Source organism: Chelonoidis abingdonii, chromosome 3 (genome assembly GCF_003597395.2).
Source record: "Chelonoidis abingdonii isolate Lonesome George chromosome 3, CheloAbing_2.0, whole genome shotgun sequence".
In the NCBI taxonomy this organism is placed as follows: domain Eukaryota; kingdom Metazoa; phylum Chordata; order Testudines; family Testudinidae; genus Chelonoidis; species Chelonoidis abingdonii.
Window position 1 is genome coordinate 161059769 of NC_133771.1, and position 17193 is coordinate 161076961.

The following is a 17193-nucleotide window of genomic DNA, read 5'->3' on the forward strand; positions in this document are numbered from 1 at the left end:
GAGATTTCATGGAACTCAAGGACTAAATGAGAGGCAAGTTGCTAATAGCCCACACACCTGACTTAAAAAATGCTTTGATATTTTACATTATATGAGAAGAATATTTCTTCAGACTGATCTCCATTGATGAAAGTCTCAGTGATGGGACAGCTGTGCTTCTGATACTAGCTGATAGTGAGTGTGGAGGAAGTTATGACATCTCACCAGTAAGCCCAGTGGAATTGGCTCTGTGAATGGCCTCTGATGGTTGCCAAATCCTTCCTTCCTATGATGATGCTTAAGGAGGGAGCTGGGGAACCAGAGATGCTCCAGAGCTACTTGTTGTGCCAATGTACCCTGAACCAAGAGTCCAGTCACTGTAGTCTAAGAGTTAGCTAGTCGCTTCCGTATCTGCCTGAGGAAACTACAGATGCCCAGAACTACATTCAACCTTTTGTTTCAACAGGTACATTTTTCTCCTGATAACTTCACCAACAATATAAGAATAGCTTTGGACATACTTCATACAGAGGTAAAAAGCAATCTTTACTACTAACCTAGGGAGAGGGGTCAGATGGGAAAGACAAATTTCTTGAGTTTCAGTGGTTGGTTCTAGAGTTATTAATTTGCGATCATACTTAGTTTCTCATTCTGGTATGGGCAGGAGTGTAGATGTTTCATATAGTAATCTCTAATCCAAGGGTTCTCAAACTTCATTGCGCCGTGACCCTCTTCTGATAACAAAAATTACTACTTGACTCCAGGGAGAGTGGGGGGGACTGCAGCATGAGCCTGGCCAAGCCCCACTGCTGCAGTCTAGGAGACCAAAGCCCAACCCCAAGGGCTTCAGCCCCAGGGAGAAGGGGCTGTAACCTGAGCCCTGCTGCCCAGGGCTGGAGCTGAAGCCAAAGCCCGAGCCCTGCCACTAAAGGCTGAAGCCCTGGGGCTTCGGCCCTGAGCAGTGGGGCTCAGTCTTCAGCCCTGGGCCCCAGCAAGTCTAACACCAGTCCTGGCGATCCCATTAAAATGGGGTCATGACCCACAGTTTGAGAACCACTGCTCTAATCTGTTGGAAGAATTTAAGGAAGTATTTTACAGAAAGAATGGTGATTGGGTGGACTGGAATTCCACCTCGTGTGTTGGGAGTCAAGTAGTGTAAATATATTGACAAATATATGGTATTTCATGACAGTTATGTAACTATGCCTAGCAGTAGCACATCTGCTCAGTCACTATACAGCACAGCCCCTATTATTTTTATTAAGGGACATATTCTGATATCCTTTTTCTAGTTGAAGCTAATGGGACTATTCATGGAATACAGGGCTCCTCAGCATGAGTGAGAGTATCAGACTCTTGCCTCAAGAGAGCAGCAGTTTTGGAATCTGGCCTTGTTAGAACATGAGTCTCAGTGGCTGCAGCTCTGTATTTAAGGTAGAACAAACCCAATTTAGGATTTCCTGTTGAGATTATGCACTCCACCAGCACACTGTGAACCTCTAATGGAGATAGTAAAGGTTGTTTGGATCAGCAGATTAAGGTACATGTTACATTAGCAAAAAAATGATCTGACCAGTCCCTGGCCTGCTTGGTTGTGCTCAGAAGAGCGGGGATGGCACTACTGTTCTCTGTTTGCTTGCTTTGACTTTGTTTATAATCTTGGCAGGTTCCTCGGGCATTTGTGAATCTGGTGACAGTACTTCATATAGTAACCCTCCGGGATGTGTATCAAGAGAAGAACGTTAGCTGCCCAAGGCTAATCATGAGGTTTGAAAGACTTATGTTCCAGCTCTCACCCTTATTCAGGAAAAGCTGTAAGATCTTCAGTGGAAACTTTCCCCTTGAAGAAAAAGGATTACAATATTTCAGATAACTCAGTACTATTTTCCTGTGTGTGTATCTAAAATATATACACAATATAGATTTTAATTATACAACAGCAAATCAGGCATCCAACTGCAAAATTGATTAAGAGCTAGCACACACTACTCAGCAGTACATTGTTTGACAAAGGCAGCTAATTTTCAAAATTATTAAAATGAGGGTTTTAGAAAGATGATTAAATTAATTCAGTTTTATTTAAATTACAACATTTACCTTTCAAAGGCTTTAAAAGTCTCCTGCTTTCACATACGTTCCAGTGGTGAGCGACATTCTTTGAGCCCTAACCTACATTAGCTGTCTCTCACCAACTGGTGGTTATTAGGTGGATTGTTAATTAGTCTTTCAATTAGATTTCTGGGATGTTTAGTTACTCATTATGTTGCTTCTGGCAGTGGGGAGAATAGGAAATCTTTCTCTCCCTGTATGCATATAATGAGTAACCAGGAGATGTGGGGAAAGAAAGGAGGTTCCTTCTCTGTAGTGTAGTTAGTAGCCATTTCCATTAGTGGTCAGGCCAGGACTTAGGGAAACCCTGTGTGCTGACACTATGCAGCATAAGTGGTGACAGCCTGGGAGCTGGAGAACCGCAAGATCTGTCTGTGCTCAGCACCCTCAATAGCAATCCCTGTTCTGTCCATTACAGCTGAGTCCATGAGGACATCACTCTGACAGGATAAGGTGGAGCGAAAGATCGGAAGGGTCCTGTTGTTGATTGATTAGAGTTTCACAGAAGGAATATTATGATACAGCCTTTTGCTGTGATTTAGTGGCTCTCTGACTGTCAGTGACAAAGCAGCTCTTACAAACTGAGTGCTGTTGGCTTGGAATATCTTCTATATTTTGCTGCAGTTTCCCTTTAACAAAGTACAAGCTTATCATAAGATCCTAATCACCAGGACAGGCCAGGATGAGAGCCTGCGAGATTAGAGCTGAGTTTCTTTGATCCCTTAGAAATATATTTGTTACCTTCCCATCCTACCCAAATGTCCTGCTGTAGTACATTTGTGTCTCTATGGCAGCAAGGGGATTTATAGGTCTGATGGTGAAGTCAGGAGTACAGAGATTTAAACAGGCAGGGTGTAGAAGGAGCATGAATGGCATGTTACTGACATACATTTCAAAATACAACTTTGTACTAAGTCTTTCATATCCCAGAATGCCCTGTAGAGGTAAATAATTTATCCTTGTCTTGGTTCCACTTTATTTAGAACTATAGGCTAAGTGAGCATATATGTGCTGTTTTTTTAAATCTATAGCAGGAGACCAGGAGAAGGGCTTGGGGAAGGTTCTAGGTAGACATTATAGTGAAGCATTATTTATCTATCATTATCAATAGAGAGAGGGGGAGAGATTAGCTTTAGGGAGTGTATCATTTTCCTTTTGCTGCTTTCTTTTCCAGTGTTAGAGTAAGCTACTCTTTCTGACATTCTTCACTGTAGTGACATGATAGAGGGAGAAAAGAGAGGTTTTCTGCTGAGATTTGTAATGAAATGGGGAGTAGAGGTGTTTCCAGGTGATAAGAGCAGCAGGGATGAGATTGTAAGGAGTTACTGACAGGGTCAGCAATGAATGAGGGGAGATAGATAAGGATAAGGGGAAAACTGGAGCAAGTCTATAGAAATGTTGCTCTGTATCTGTGCAATCCCTCTGAAGTGAATGGGGCTGCACAGATGTGCCTGAGAACAGAATTTGGCTTGCAGTGGCATATCTGGCACAGTGACAATCTCACCTTAAATCAGTGGTTCCCAAACTGGGCTTCATAAAATGTTACAGGGAGCTCTTGGGGGAAAAATTCCCTAATGGCGGACAGAGCTGTCCCTAGGGACCCGGGCAGCATGGGGCCAGCAGCCTGGAGCCTTGGGGACTTCCAAGACCTAAGCAGATCAAAGCAAGCATATCTATCTCACTGAGGAGATTTAAACTTCAAGACTCCTTTTATAAAATAGAAAAGGAGGTGGATGTATTTTGCTGTTTTTAAAATTAAATAGGCTGCTAGTGTGGTTTTTAAATTATTATGAAGAACAAGTTTAAGCTTTGTTGTAACGTGCGTTGTTTGCCTGGACTACTTAACACCTGAATGCTTGTGTAGGAGGAACTCTTTGAGTTGGCTTCTTAAATACCTTCATGCTGTTCCACATCTGATACTCCTTGATGAAATCTAAGAGCCAGAAGCGCCAGTATGGGGAGGGGCAACGAGAGTCACATGCCGGCCCCCTGTTGGTGTGCCCCCCTGTGGGTCCCACCCCTTTTTTTTTCTGGCATCCCCCCTGCACTTTTCTGGTGGTGCCCCCACGGGCCACAGGATGCACGGGGGCTTTGCCCCTGCACCCCTTTTTTCTACTGGTGCCTCTGATAGAAGCCTTGTCTTATAACAGGCTTAATCAAAAATAATACAAGTTACAAAAGTGACATTTTGGAAGAGTGGTGCCATTTTCATAATGTAATAAAAATACTGTAATGATTCGATTCATGGGTTGTTAAAGTTTGGGAACCACTACCTTACATGAATGCATCTATCCCTAATAAATGTGCTTAAACTTCAGTGTGTCCATATTTACTGGGAAGACCTAGATATTGGAATCAATGTTATCATGGATGAGCCTTTCACAAAAACCACCTTTGGAGCAGTCCATTACCCTTTGAGTTCTTGTCCCTCTTTTCAGAGTAAAAAAACCCAGCAGATTGCAACACAAAAATAAAATATTACTTTCTTCCTGCAGGCAGCAGTGTCCTTGTGTATTGAACTATGATGACAATTCCACTGAAACTCAGATGCTAGAGTCTTTTAATAGAAGGTATCAGGTAAGGCAGAGGAAAGTATTAAGAGATTTAGCAGAGAATTGCTTAATAATCCTTCTGTTCTTCTTTTCTAGCAGCAGTCTCCCTTTGTTCTTCTGAGAATAGTAAACAAATTTTTCTAGCAGCGATAATGCTTGAAGTGACTGACCCAGGGACCAGTCAAAGTCTAATATCTACTAGAGATGGGGGACAAATTGCACTCACGTTAGTCAGCTGTAGATTCATAGAAGTTACTCAGAATTGGGCTGGAGGGGGCACCTGAGGATCAGGCAAGGAAGAGGGGCAGAGATGCTGCTCAAAATCTTTAAAATGTGATTCAGTAAGGTCCTAAAACAGAGTGGCTCTTTCAGATGGATCAGAGATTCAGTTGAAGCAGCAGTTCTGGATGCTCCTCTTGCTGGGAAATTGAATTAAATTGAGGAGGACTGGTAGTTCAAGAATGAACTCTTGTGGTGGAAGTCAGCTGAACTGAAAGTATTTCAGTGGTTCAAGCAAAATTCCTGGCACCCCATGATGGGAAATCCTATTAAAGTGGGGGCTCTCCCTTGGTCAGTCAGCTGGCTTTTGAGCAGTAGGCCATCTGCAGCCTCCATGATGCCTTTCTGATAAGGAAAATCAAATGAGTAGTTTTCTAATTTGGGTTTTTGCAAGCCAATGTTTCAAAAAGCTCATGCTCTCACTGCCTTGTACAAGAAAGGAGTTGTCCTTGGTTTCAGGTTTTGGATGTTCAGATGATGAGACTTCTGCAAGAGGGTCAGCCTGGGGCCTAATAAGCAGAATGCAAGAAAAGGAGCAGTGAGTGATTGTTCTGCCTTTTTTAGGAGGAAACCCACAGATTAGTTGAAAGTGGAAGGTATGACACCAAGGAAGATTTCACAGTGGTTGTGCAGCCATTTCTGCAGAGAGTGACCGTTCCAAAGACTGAGGTAAAAAACTGTGAGCCAGATTCAGACCTGATGCCACTCTTCTGAATCATTAAACTTGCACTGCTTATACCAACTCTAAATTTGGCCCTCAGTGCTCTGCTTTGTTAGTTTGCCCAGTTCAAGTGAGCCACGATCCAAAGCAGCAGGAAATGCTTTGGAGGGGATAGAAATTGTTAGTATTACTGCTGAGTGCCCATGTAACCTTGGCTTCAGACACGGCAAGTTGTATTAGTTGTAAGTTTGAATCATATTTGTAAAAGTGCTACAGAACTCTTAAGTTCTCAGTCAGCGGCTTGATCTGGCCTAGGTTGGTAACTATCTTGTTCTCAGAGGCCCTCATGACTATTTCGAGTTCTAGGGTAACGGAGTTTTTGTTGGAAGAGGAATGTGATAATACATCATATACTGGTATTTTTGGTCATGTACTCACCCCTCTTGTGACAGTACCTGTCTCTTTCCCCAGGAGGGGTTGCCCGACAGCTCATATTTTGCCCCAGACTGTTTCCATTTTCACCAGAAGACTCATTCCCAGGCTGCTCGTGCCTTGTGGAACAACATGGTAAGACTGCTGATCTCAGTCTCTCTCTCTGTCTTCTCCACCCTGTTCTTCTGCAGCAAAGAACAATGACACACCATTTAGCTGTGGAGCCACCCTACCTCTGGTGAGAACGGAATTGTGCTTACAACAGGTGGGCACTTGTTTCCCTTTGTAATGTAAAGTCACCTGGACACAAACTGGCTATGTCAAAGAATATATCCTGGGGTATATTCTTGAAAAGGCTAATCATCTAAGGCCTTGCACTAGAGATAATCAAAATGTGGAATATTACATCATGCATGCTACATTCCTAATATAGAAAGTAGCTAATTTAATATGTAAAATATGTTTTAAAGATGATAAAATCCTGGGGCAGTGAGTTTTGTGGGTTGATCTGCTATTTCAACATAGATAAATACAGTACATTGCAATTTTATTGCTGTTCTACTTGATAATATTCAGCTATATATGCTCTTCCATTCTGGTTCTCATTTTATTTCTTCTCTTCCATGTTTTCTTTCTGTCATGCAGTTGGAACCCCTTGGGAACAAGACAGATGCACATTTTCTTGAAATGGCGATAACTCTCAAATGTCCGAGTCAGGTAGGTTGAAAAATATTGATGCATGTGCCACATGCTCCATTGCTCATTTGTGAAGCAGTCAGAGCTTTTCATGGGGGATCTTGTGCAGCGCGTTCCAGAGTGGTAGCTCCATCACCTTGGAGAGGATGCTGGATGCTCCCTGTCCTCTCTCTCCCTTCCTTCTTTTGGGTAGTTAGCACCTGGGACATATATGCTTCTCAGTGAGAGTAGACTGCAAGAGGGAGGAAAACTCGTGGCACCCATGCCTTCATAGGCTGGCACAAAGACAGCAGCTTTGTGTTAGTGCATGAAAGCTGGAAATCAAACCTGCCTAAACAGACCAGTCTAACTTCACCATCCAAGCTCAGAATTTATTTTTCACACTTCAAACAGCATCAACGGGGAAAGTAAAGTGAAAGGTCAGATCCTTGGCTGGTGTCAGTCCACATAGCCTCACTGAAATCAGTACTGCTACCCTGACACCAGCTGGTCCAGAACATTTAACAGCTTTTGCTATAATAATCAGATATTGTTAGTCAAACTGGTAAAGGGCACTGAGAGTGTCCGAAAGAGAGAGAGAGAGAGGGAGTGTGTAGTTAGCATACCATTACTCATATATTTCAGATGTTTCCTTATTTGTATGGCTCCTAAATATGTCTGCAAAACTAGTTAGAGAGGGGCAGGGCCCTTTTTAATTCCTAAGAATATGCAATACAGTAATTGTAATGGTCTATAGGCATATTTGAATTGGTGGCTGGGGACAGATATCTCCATATATTCTTCTGCAGCTTCACGTTGACTCACGTTTCCTTATTCCATAGACTGAGTCATTCCTCAGGACATACAGGAACAGCAATTATACGTATCCCAACCAAACTACGCCAGACGTAACAACACCGCTACCATCATCTGCTACGCCGACCCCAGCACAGGAACCAGATCAGGTAGAGTCTGCACAATAATTGATCACTGGAGGCATTTAGGAGGCTTAAGGGTTCAAAAAAAAAAAGATAGCTCTAGGGCTATGGAAATGGCTTGCATAACCAACCACAGCTGCACGTATTCAAGTGCCACATTAATCAGCCAGGATTGCTTTCCCAATCTGAATAAAACTAAAGGCTTGTCTACATTTGAAATGTATTATTTAACTTGCGTTATCTCACATTAAAGTGCCTTGCAGCTGCACACACACTATTTTGTTGTGGATCAGCTGGCCTTTTTAACACACGTTAGTAAGCCCACTTTAGAAGCGGGTTTGCTGAGATGCAGAATGAGATTACCCGCAACTAAGTGTCGCTACATCTTCATCCTGAAACAACTGGTGCACATCTACCATGTCTACCTACTGGTATCCCACATTGCTTTGCCAGCTACCTGTGTTGGTCTGTCTAGTTGTCCTGAACATCCCTGTTTCAATCCTGGCAGGCAGCCAGGTGCTGTCTTTGGCAATTCCAGCTCCAGTGGAGTTCACATATCTGTGTCATACTCCTGATTATTCAGCAGTCATGCTTCATGCTTCACCGTGGACCAATACTAAAATCTTGGACTTCATTGCCTTCTTGAGAGAGGAATGTGATAAGGTCCATCTGAAAGGCTGTCACTCAGCATAGGTCTACAAGCAGGAAGCAAGACAAATGTAAAAGAGGGGGGCTCTCCAAGACTGCAGTAAGACAGATGAGCTATGGCTGGACAATAGAAATGCTACCTGCAACAGAACCCCGGAGAGAGCTAACACGGTCTGCTGGATCCATGAGGAGCTGGACCACATGTATGCTGGAGATATCGCCGCTCAACCTCCACATTCTGTGGACTCCCTGATTGACCCAGGAACCCCAAGACACAGTCACAGATATCCAGGATGCCTCTTCCCATGAATCACAGCCAGAGGATCAGTCTGAACCCTAAACTGGGGAGGGGACCATTTCTAGTAAGAATTGAATATTATATTAAAATACAGCTGGACAGAGAGGGAGTTAAACAACTTAGCTGAGGGTCCTGTAAGGGCACTGCCATGTTGATCTACCTTCTCTCTGCCTCTTGGGTTTTTAATCCCCTCCCCCTTTCTGCCACTCAAAATGGCAGCCCTACCAGAGACAGTAGAAACTCTCCTGGTCTTTTTTCCTATGACTATGCAAACACACACACACATCACTTAGTCTTGCTGTCTCCCACTGCACCCCATCCCCTTCAAGCACACTGTTTGCTGGCCTCTTCCTCCTGCCCCACTCCCCCAATGATTAATCCGTGCAGTCCCTCCATGAGGCTTGTTAGGATATAGATATTCAGTCCTGTCTGCAAAGGCCTATACTTTAAGACTTATCACTTAGCTAGTTATAGAGGTATAAAAGAAAGAATCACTGTCTGTGTAGTGGTCTTCTCTTACTGTGACTGTCTGAGGCCTGGTTCTTTAGCAGCCATAAACTGGGAAATGTATGGTCACGTCCTCACATTCCAAACTAGTCATATTAAAATAAGGCAATCTGGGACTGTTAGGAAGGTGGATTCAATCTATCACTCCAGAGAAAGGGAAGAGCCTAGAAGATGTAAAAGAAAACTTAGTTTTGATCGCATCCTGTCTGGCAAGAACCACTTATCAATAGACACAGCTGGAGAACCCTTATGTCTGTATAGACGTATTGTGAAATCCTACTTTCTGTATTGTTTTGTATGTTTATTTGCATGGTCTCTGTCTGGTTCTGTAATGTTTCTGTCTGCTGTATAACAATTGTGCTAGTGTAAACTAACTAAGGTGGTGGAATATAATTTGTTAGCTAATCATGTTACAATACGTTAGGATTGGTTAGGTAAATTTTAGTAGAATGATTGATTAAGGTATAGCTGAAAATATTACTATATAAATTAGGGGCAAACAGGAAGTAAGTTAGGATTTGAAAAATAAGGAAAAGGAACTTGAATTTAAGCTTGCTAGAGGTTCACCCCAGTAAACACCGAATTGTTTGCACCTTCGGACTTTGGGTATTGTTGCTCTCTGTTCATGTGAGAAGGACCAGGGAAGGGCGAGAGTGAAGGAATAATCTGCACCCCCGTCCCTTCAAGCACACTGTTTGGTGGCCTCTTCCTCCTGCCCCCCTCCCCCAGTGGTTAATCCATGCAGTCCCTCCATGAGGCTCTTTGAAGGACGGGCACTTTTATTGTAGCAGCACATACAGAAAATCAAAAATTATGTGTCTGGCTCACAATGTCACTGATGCCCTCAGCCTTGAGCCCACGTGAGGTAGAAGGTAAATAGCCTAAATCACATTACAAACGTTTTCAAAAAAGCAAGACTGTAAGGCACTTGCTGTAAATCACACCCCATACCCCACCTCGCCGTTAAGGTAGAATTCTATGAATTTTGCAGAGTATTGTATGCTCAACTGTAGGTGTTAAAAACAAGACATTTAAAAATAGAGTACTCTTTGGCTTGGCATGGTGATTGCACAGCAAAGCAGCTCTCTGGAAACTGTCCTTATAACCCACGGTTTCCTTCCACTCCTGTGCCAATTCTGGGGGCACCATCCTGGCAAACAGCAGACTGGCATATCTACCTTGTTTGCCCATTGCCTTTTTGAACAGAAACCTTCTCTGCCTTTTGGGGAGATGCTCAGGGTAGCATCCTCCAAAGCATGGATAGCCTGCAGAAGTGCACATGCAATTATTAGCCTAACTCTACTGTGCCCTGTTTTAGCTAGCCACTCCACACAACCCACTTGACATTTATTAACCCTTCCCCAAAGTTTCCTCTCTCCCCTACCCAACACGCACCCAGCCACCTTCTCCCACCATATGCCTACATGAACCTGGAAGACTGAAAACTTCTAATGATTGCCAAGCTCTGCCAAGATTGGGAAGAGCCTATGGGAATAAAATTCCAAAATCAAGGAAAAAGCAACATTTTATCACTCTTATAATGGAGACTACAATTTGGGTAAATGTTCATTTTCCCCTCTTTCCACTAGCGTGAGGAAAGGGGAAAAGAGAGGACAGGCAAATGGCCAGCATAGCAGACACATCTGCTGTGGATGAAGAGGCAATCAAACCTCCTGAAGCACATGGCCTTGAAACTGTCTAATTTTGCACAGCTTTATGAATGTTCAATATGGTGTATCCATTGGTATTGATTAAATAGAATTGAAAATGTCTTTATGGTCATAGCTGAGTCTTGAATCATTCACTGAAATGTCCAGAATTACTGTAATAAAAACCACATGAACAATAACATCAAAACAAGCCCTATCTTACAAGGCACACATAAAACGTACTAAAAATCCCCATAAACCGCTATATGCACTTCAAGTATAATTAAATCCTTCTACCAATATACATACAAAAGACACTACAGTAATTCTGATAAATGCCTTATACAAAAGCATGTGCATTCTTCACAACTGGCCCCTCAACTCAGAGTGTGAGTACAGTGTGTTCGCCCACTCTGTGCCCCTGAGTAGCTGCGTCATTTTGTAGAGGCCTCTTATCTGTCCAAAATGTTTTCTAAGTCTGCCCACCTCCAGCTTCTATACACTTGCAAGGCTCTTTTCCTTGCTCTCACAAAGGTTGTGCAAAACACAGCAAGGAGCTAATGTACCAAGATGCTGCTCATCAGCCTCAGTGTCCGAATCTTCCATCTACCTTTCAGTCTTCCAAATGCACATTCCATTGTCATTCTGAAGCTGCCCAGAGTATAGTTACAATTCTTTTTGCTTAACCAAGTGTCACGTAAAAACCTTCATAAGCCAGGGAAGCAGTAGGTCTCCCTGAATGAGTAGAAAAATGGCAATACCATCAGTGTCCATAGAGTTCATGGAGGCAGACGTTCTATTTCTCATTGCAGAAAATAGGCTAGAGTTTCTAAAGGCCCTGGCATCATGAACCTTTCCAGACCACTCTACAGTTATATTGGTGACCCTTCCATGGTGACCAACCAGGTTCATAGTACCATGGAGAAATATCCCTTTCTGTTGATGAACTCTGAAGCCTGAAGTGAAGGAGGGGGGCATAAAATAGGCACATGGATCCCATCAAAAGCCCAGTAGAGTTCAAAACCCCAACTGTGCAAACCCATTAATAACCTCCTCTGCATTGCCCAGTCTTGTGACCTGGGGAGCAAAATCTTTTTGATAGCAGATCACACCTCCATGACAAAAGCCCCAACAGTTGATTTACCTACACCAAACTGGTTAGCTACTGACTGGTAGCAATTGGGGTGGCAAGCTTCCAGATGGCAATACATTTTCATACTGAACTCTCATATAGGTATTTTGCTGCCTCACCAATGTTTCTATATGCTGCCTGGCAGTGCTTTGAAAAGAGGAATGGCTGGCTCTCAAAAAACAGTTGGATGATAGGATGAAACAGGGAGGAATTGTGAGAATTATGCTGTTTGACCTCAAGCCCCAGAATTTCATTGCCTGCCAGTAGGCATTGCACAAAGCATGGCACAAAAAAATTCGAGAATGCATACAGCACTGCAGCAGAGAAGTGCACTGTGGGATGTCTGACCATAACACTGAGCATTTATTTTGTAACACTGCTGTGTTGTGCAGCTGCAATAATACCTTAATCATGGCTTAACATAGTGGTATGTATGCACTGTTCACACTATAGTTCTTGCCAATCACTTAACAGACACACAAAACTACAACGAGTTTCAAATGTAGACATGCCCCAAGTGTGACAGATTGACTTCAGAGACCAATGTCTGCCTGATTAATTACAGACAAACAAGGACATGCTTTATTGCATTCGCTGATACTATGTTTCCTGGTCTAAAATGATTCAGTTCCTTTTGCCTGTCTTCTCTTCCCTTAGAATCATGGTAGCCAGCTGCTGTGTGAGGACAGGGCTCCATCCAGCTCTTCTCCAACTTCAGGTAACCTTGCCTGCTTAGACTAGGAGACTGTTTCTTTCAACAGCATCTCAAGGAATGTTTTGTTTAATTATGCTTAAATAATTATTGGACTGTGGAAAAATTATGCCAAGCAAGGATCTTACTTTCTATAGATAATTAAGAGGTATGATGCCAAACCATCCTTGTATGGACTATTCAGATGAAGTGATTGCAGTTAACTTATTTACAGCAGCTAACTCCTGCACTGTGCAAAATTTAAGGGCTGACACAGCCTATAAATCGAGTGGTCTAGTGCTTAGGTCAGTGGATTTGAAGGCAGGACTCCATAGTTTGTGGTCCGATACCTGGTAGCATTCAACTTGTTTATGAGCATAATGCCTTTTTTCGTACCCTGCTCTTCCTTGTTGCAGCAGTTACCGTCAACACACCTGCTCTGTAATACTGAATCACCCTATCCTCATTCTGGTCTCCCTATCACTGGAGAGGCCTCCAGCAGTGTGGCATGACTTGCTCCTTGCTATCCCCTCTTTTGTCAGTGGTCTTAAGCAGTAAGAACTTGCTGCTAACTCTTTGTGACTGCCAGGGCCAGTGCAAGGATGTTTCGCGCCCTAGGCAAAACTTCCACCTTGCGCCCTCCCCAGTCCCCGAGCCCCCACTCTGAGGCGCCCCCCTGCAGCAGCTCCTCCTTCCCCCCAAGCAGCTTACCCCTGCTCTGTCTCCTCCCCGAGCACGCCGTCTCTGTTTCACTTCTCCCGCCTCCCAGGCTTGCGGTGCCAATCAGTTTAGGTGCTGCAAGCCTGGGAAGCAGGAGAAGTGAAGCAGCCACGATGTGCTCGGGGAGGAGGTGGGGCAGGGATGAGCTGGAGCGGGGAGTTCCCCTGTGTGCCGCTCACCCCTCTTAGCTGCTGCAGGCGGCCCTCCCCATGATCCCCCCTCCTAAATGCTGGCGGCGACCAGGGCAGCCGAAGATCCGGCCGCTGCGGTCGCTGCAGAAGAAAATGCTGCCCCCCAAATCCTAGCCCCCTATAAATGGTTGCACTGGCCCTGGTGACTGCTCAACCTTGGCAAGATGAGCTGGAGAAGTCTCTTGTTTCATTATCTGGGCATTGCAAAAATAAAAATACAAAAAATATGGGTAAATACACAAATACATGGTGGAATAATTCATATCTAGCAGTGATGAAAAAGCATGGTTCCGTTCCCCATTCAGGTTTAACTGCATCTCTTTGCTTTACAGTGCATGCCCTCAAACCAGCTGATGTGCAAGTGATAGCAGCCCTGGGGGATTCTTTGACTGTAAGGAGCTTTGTGCTTTTTCTGTCTGGTTTTTTGTTTGCTGATGGAACAACAGAATGTTTTGCCTGCTCAGACTGGGGTGGGGGTTGGAGGGAGGAGCTGAGCACTTGTGCTGGGGTAGTGAAATACTCATTCACAGGCAGAAGACGGAGATCTAGAGCAGGGGACAAGGTGTCAGATCTCCTGGATTCTAATCCTAACATTGCACCTGAATTGTATGAATTTAGGCAGGTCATTTAAGAACCTGCTTAAATGCTTTGCTGGACCTAGGGCCAGAGGGTAAAGTCCCATTGAAATCAGTGGGGCTTAAGCACATGCTCTAAGGGCTTGGCTACACTGGCACTTTACAGCGCTGCAACTTTCGCACTCAGTGGTGTGAAACAACACCCCCCTGAGCGCTGCAAGATGCAGCGCTGTAAAGTGTCAGTGTAATCAGGCCGTGCTCCCAGCGCTGCACGCTACACCCATAAGGGATGTGGTTTACAAGCAGCGCTGGGAGAGCTCTCTCCCAGCGCTGCGGCTCTGACTACACTCACACTTCAAAGCGCTGTCGCGGCAGCGCTCCCGCAGCGCTGCCAGGGCAGCGCTTTGAAATTTCTAATGTAGCCATACCCTAAGTTAACCACAAGGTTAAGTGCTCTGCTGAATAGGATGGACTGCGGAATCTGTGTCTCAGTTCATTCTGCCTGATAATTAGCTATTGCCTTCTCTTGTGGTGCAGGTTATTTTTCTAGTTAAGTAAAATGGCTTTTGCCTGTTTGGAGATGAGTGCGAAAGAAAAGAGAGCCAAAATATTCAGACTCTTCATTGTGCTTGATTAACTGATAACCAGTTTCTTTATCAAACTCACCATGGCCTTAGTTCTCAGTGAGGATGATCTCCTTTCATGTGTTTAGTAGGCATTTCACTTCCAAATAATGGAGTCATAAGAATATTTCTGCATGCACACCACACAACTTTCTGGCAGGTATGATGTTGCAGATTTCTGCATCCATGAGCCCACTGAAATCAGCACAAACATTTGAATAAATACATGCCATGTTGATCATTGTAGTCAGGATTCTACTACAGTTGTCACGCGATAGTATCAGATACTATCTGAAAGTATGAGATACAGCAGTTGTTGCTGCTATTTTAATATCTGATACCCTTGCATAGGAACTATGGATACATTTAGTCTTTGGAGAAATAGCAGTTACACATACATATCTGAGGGCAGAATTTGGCCCATTGCATGGCTGTTCTAATGTTCAGTCTCCTGTCATGTGACAAAACTCATATTCGGGGGAAATGGTGGTGCAGCTGCCCTAAAGGTTTTATTAACTGGAGTTTGAGATGGCTGCATTATTTATGAATAGTGAAACCCTGAATGAATTATACAGCTCATCCAGACTTGGGCCAATGCAACCTTTATATACTATGTCATGCACTCATATATTTTGTTTATGCCATGTGTACAGCAATACTATGTAAAGAATTTTTAAAAATGATTTGGTGCTATTTTTCATAACACTCTTCCTGAAAAACCAGGTGCCAAAGTATCTAAAGCCCAAATGTAACAGGATTTTAAGGAGAGATCTGTTTATGAAATAAAAAATTAAGATCACCAAAATATATGTATGGCCAAAATGTTAATAGTTCAGTCTGTCTTGGTTTAATTTTTTTTTTCAGGCTGGTAATGGAATTGGTGCTGAACCAAACAATATCATGGCTATGAACACAGAGTATCGGGGGCTGGCTTGGAGGTAAGTCATTAATAAAGGAAGTGAGGAAATATATTCTGTTTCTCATGAAAAAGTTCTTTTTTTTTCCCAGTTGTCAAAAACTGGGGAAAAACTCACTTGTTGGGTTTGGCATTTCTTTTGAAAAATTGGTTTTTGTCATAAATGTAATTTTTGTTTTTTAAAGAAATTCAGCAATATATTTTCAACCAACTCCAGTCACTAGCTTTATGACTTCTCATACACAGAGGGTTTCACACGCTGGACTGATTTATATAAATGGGTAGGTAAATAGATCTCTCTCGCCAAAAGCCAGTCAAAAATCACAGAGCAAGCAAATCACAGCTGCTGTCATTCAAGAGGGCTGCTCACAAGGTTTGCTCTTTCTAAGCTTTTGTTAACAAAGAAAACAAAAGGTTCCATATAAAAACCACTTATTTGCTGCTGCTCTTTGTCTGGAGATCTTCCCTCCACGCCTCACAGGCCAGATTTCCTGGTATAAGACAGCTGTGCTCAGTGCAAGACCAGAGAAGGGGCCAAGGAAGCTTTGTATTGTGCTGCCCCCCGTTACAAGTTAGACCAGCCAAGTGCCCCTGGCCACAAGGAGTCATTCTGGCAGCAGAGAACCACCAGGACATAAGAATGTTCCAGCCTTTCTTCTCCCTGGATATGTTTGTGCCATGTAGAAATGAATCGGAGCCACTACAGCAGCTGTCTGTCACTCAAGGAGTCCTCAATGCAGGGAGAATCCATAGAGGGCTGGTTGAATTGGCTTTGGTGTTGCTTTGTGCTGCTGGAATGAGGTTGGTCCTTCCACCATGTAAGATTGTAACTCTTGCTACCATGAATAGTCCCATTGTCCTGTAGTGTTTGCAGGATCAGGCTTCTAGGTAGAACCACTCAATGGAAAACAGTCCATATATAATTATTATATACATACACCAAACTCTTTCCTTTCCTGTGTCCCTACAGACACCTTGGATTGTTACACCCAAATGAATTTTAACAGTCACGTTTATTTTTCAGTATTTAAATTGTCTGCTTCACTCAGCAGCTTGGATAGAGACATTAGTCTGGCCAATTTCACATAATATGTTCTCATGTACCAGCCCAAAAATCCATAGCCTGGGGTAGACACTGTAGGGGATGTTTAAATCCACCTGTGGCCTTTGATTTCTGGAGACCTGGGATGTTTAAATCCACCTGCAGTTTCTCCCTTCCCTGAAAAAGTGACTTAATTCTAACCATCCTCCCAGCAGCCAGGTGCTCCTGCATTCCCACAACTAATGACCTGACCTCACATTCTCAGGGTACGTCTACACTACGGGATTATTCCGATTTTACGTAAACCGGTTTTATAAAACAGATTGTATAAAGTCGAGTGCATGCGGCCACACTAAGCACATTAATTCGGCGGTGTGTGTCCATGGTCTGAGGCTAGCGTCGATTTCCGGAGCGTTGCACTGTGGGTAGCTATTCCATAGCTATCCCATAGTTCCCGCAGCCTCCCCTGCCCCTTAGAATTCTGAGTTGAGAGCCCAGTGGCTGATGGGGCAAAAATTATTGTCGCGGGTGGTTCTGGGTAAATGTCGTCAGTCATTCCTTCCTCCGGGAAAGCAA

At 43.6% G+C, this 17193-nt stretch overlaps 1 protein-coding gene across 1 annotated transcript in view; it reads left to right on the forward strand.

Moving 5' to 3' along the window:
• Positions 1-17193, forward strand: part of PLB1 (phospholipase B1) — a 126075-nt gene that overhangs the window by 63210 nt on the left and 45672 nt on the right. Inside the window, exons 24-33 of the mRNA XM_032790231.1 lie at positions 446-511; positions 1646-1746; positions 4584-4665; positions 5484-5588; positions 6052-6147; positions 6658-6729; positions 7530-7652; positions 12517-12577; positions 13794-13852; positions 15524-15597. Of these exons, the coding sequence (XP_032646122.1) occupies positions 446-511; positions 1646-1746; positions 4584-4665; positions 5484-5588; positions 6052-6147; positions 6658-6729; positions 7530-7652; positions 12517-12577; positions 13794-13852; positions 15524-15597 (839 nt within the window). The remainder of the gene's footprint in view (positions 1-445; positions 512-1645; positions 1747-4583; positions 4666-5483; positions 5589-6051; positions 6148-6657; positions 6730-7529; positions 7653-12516; positions 12578-13793; positions 13853-15523; positions 15598-17193) is intronic.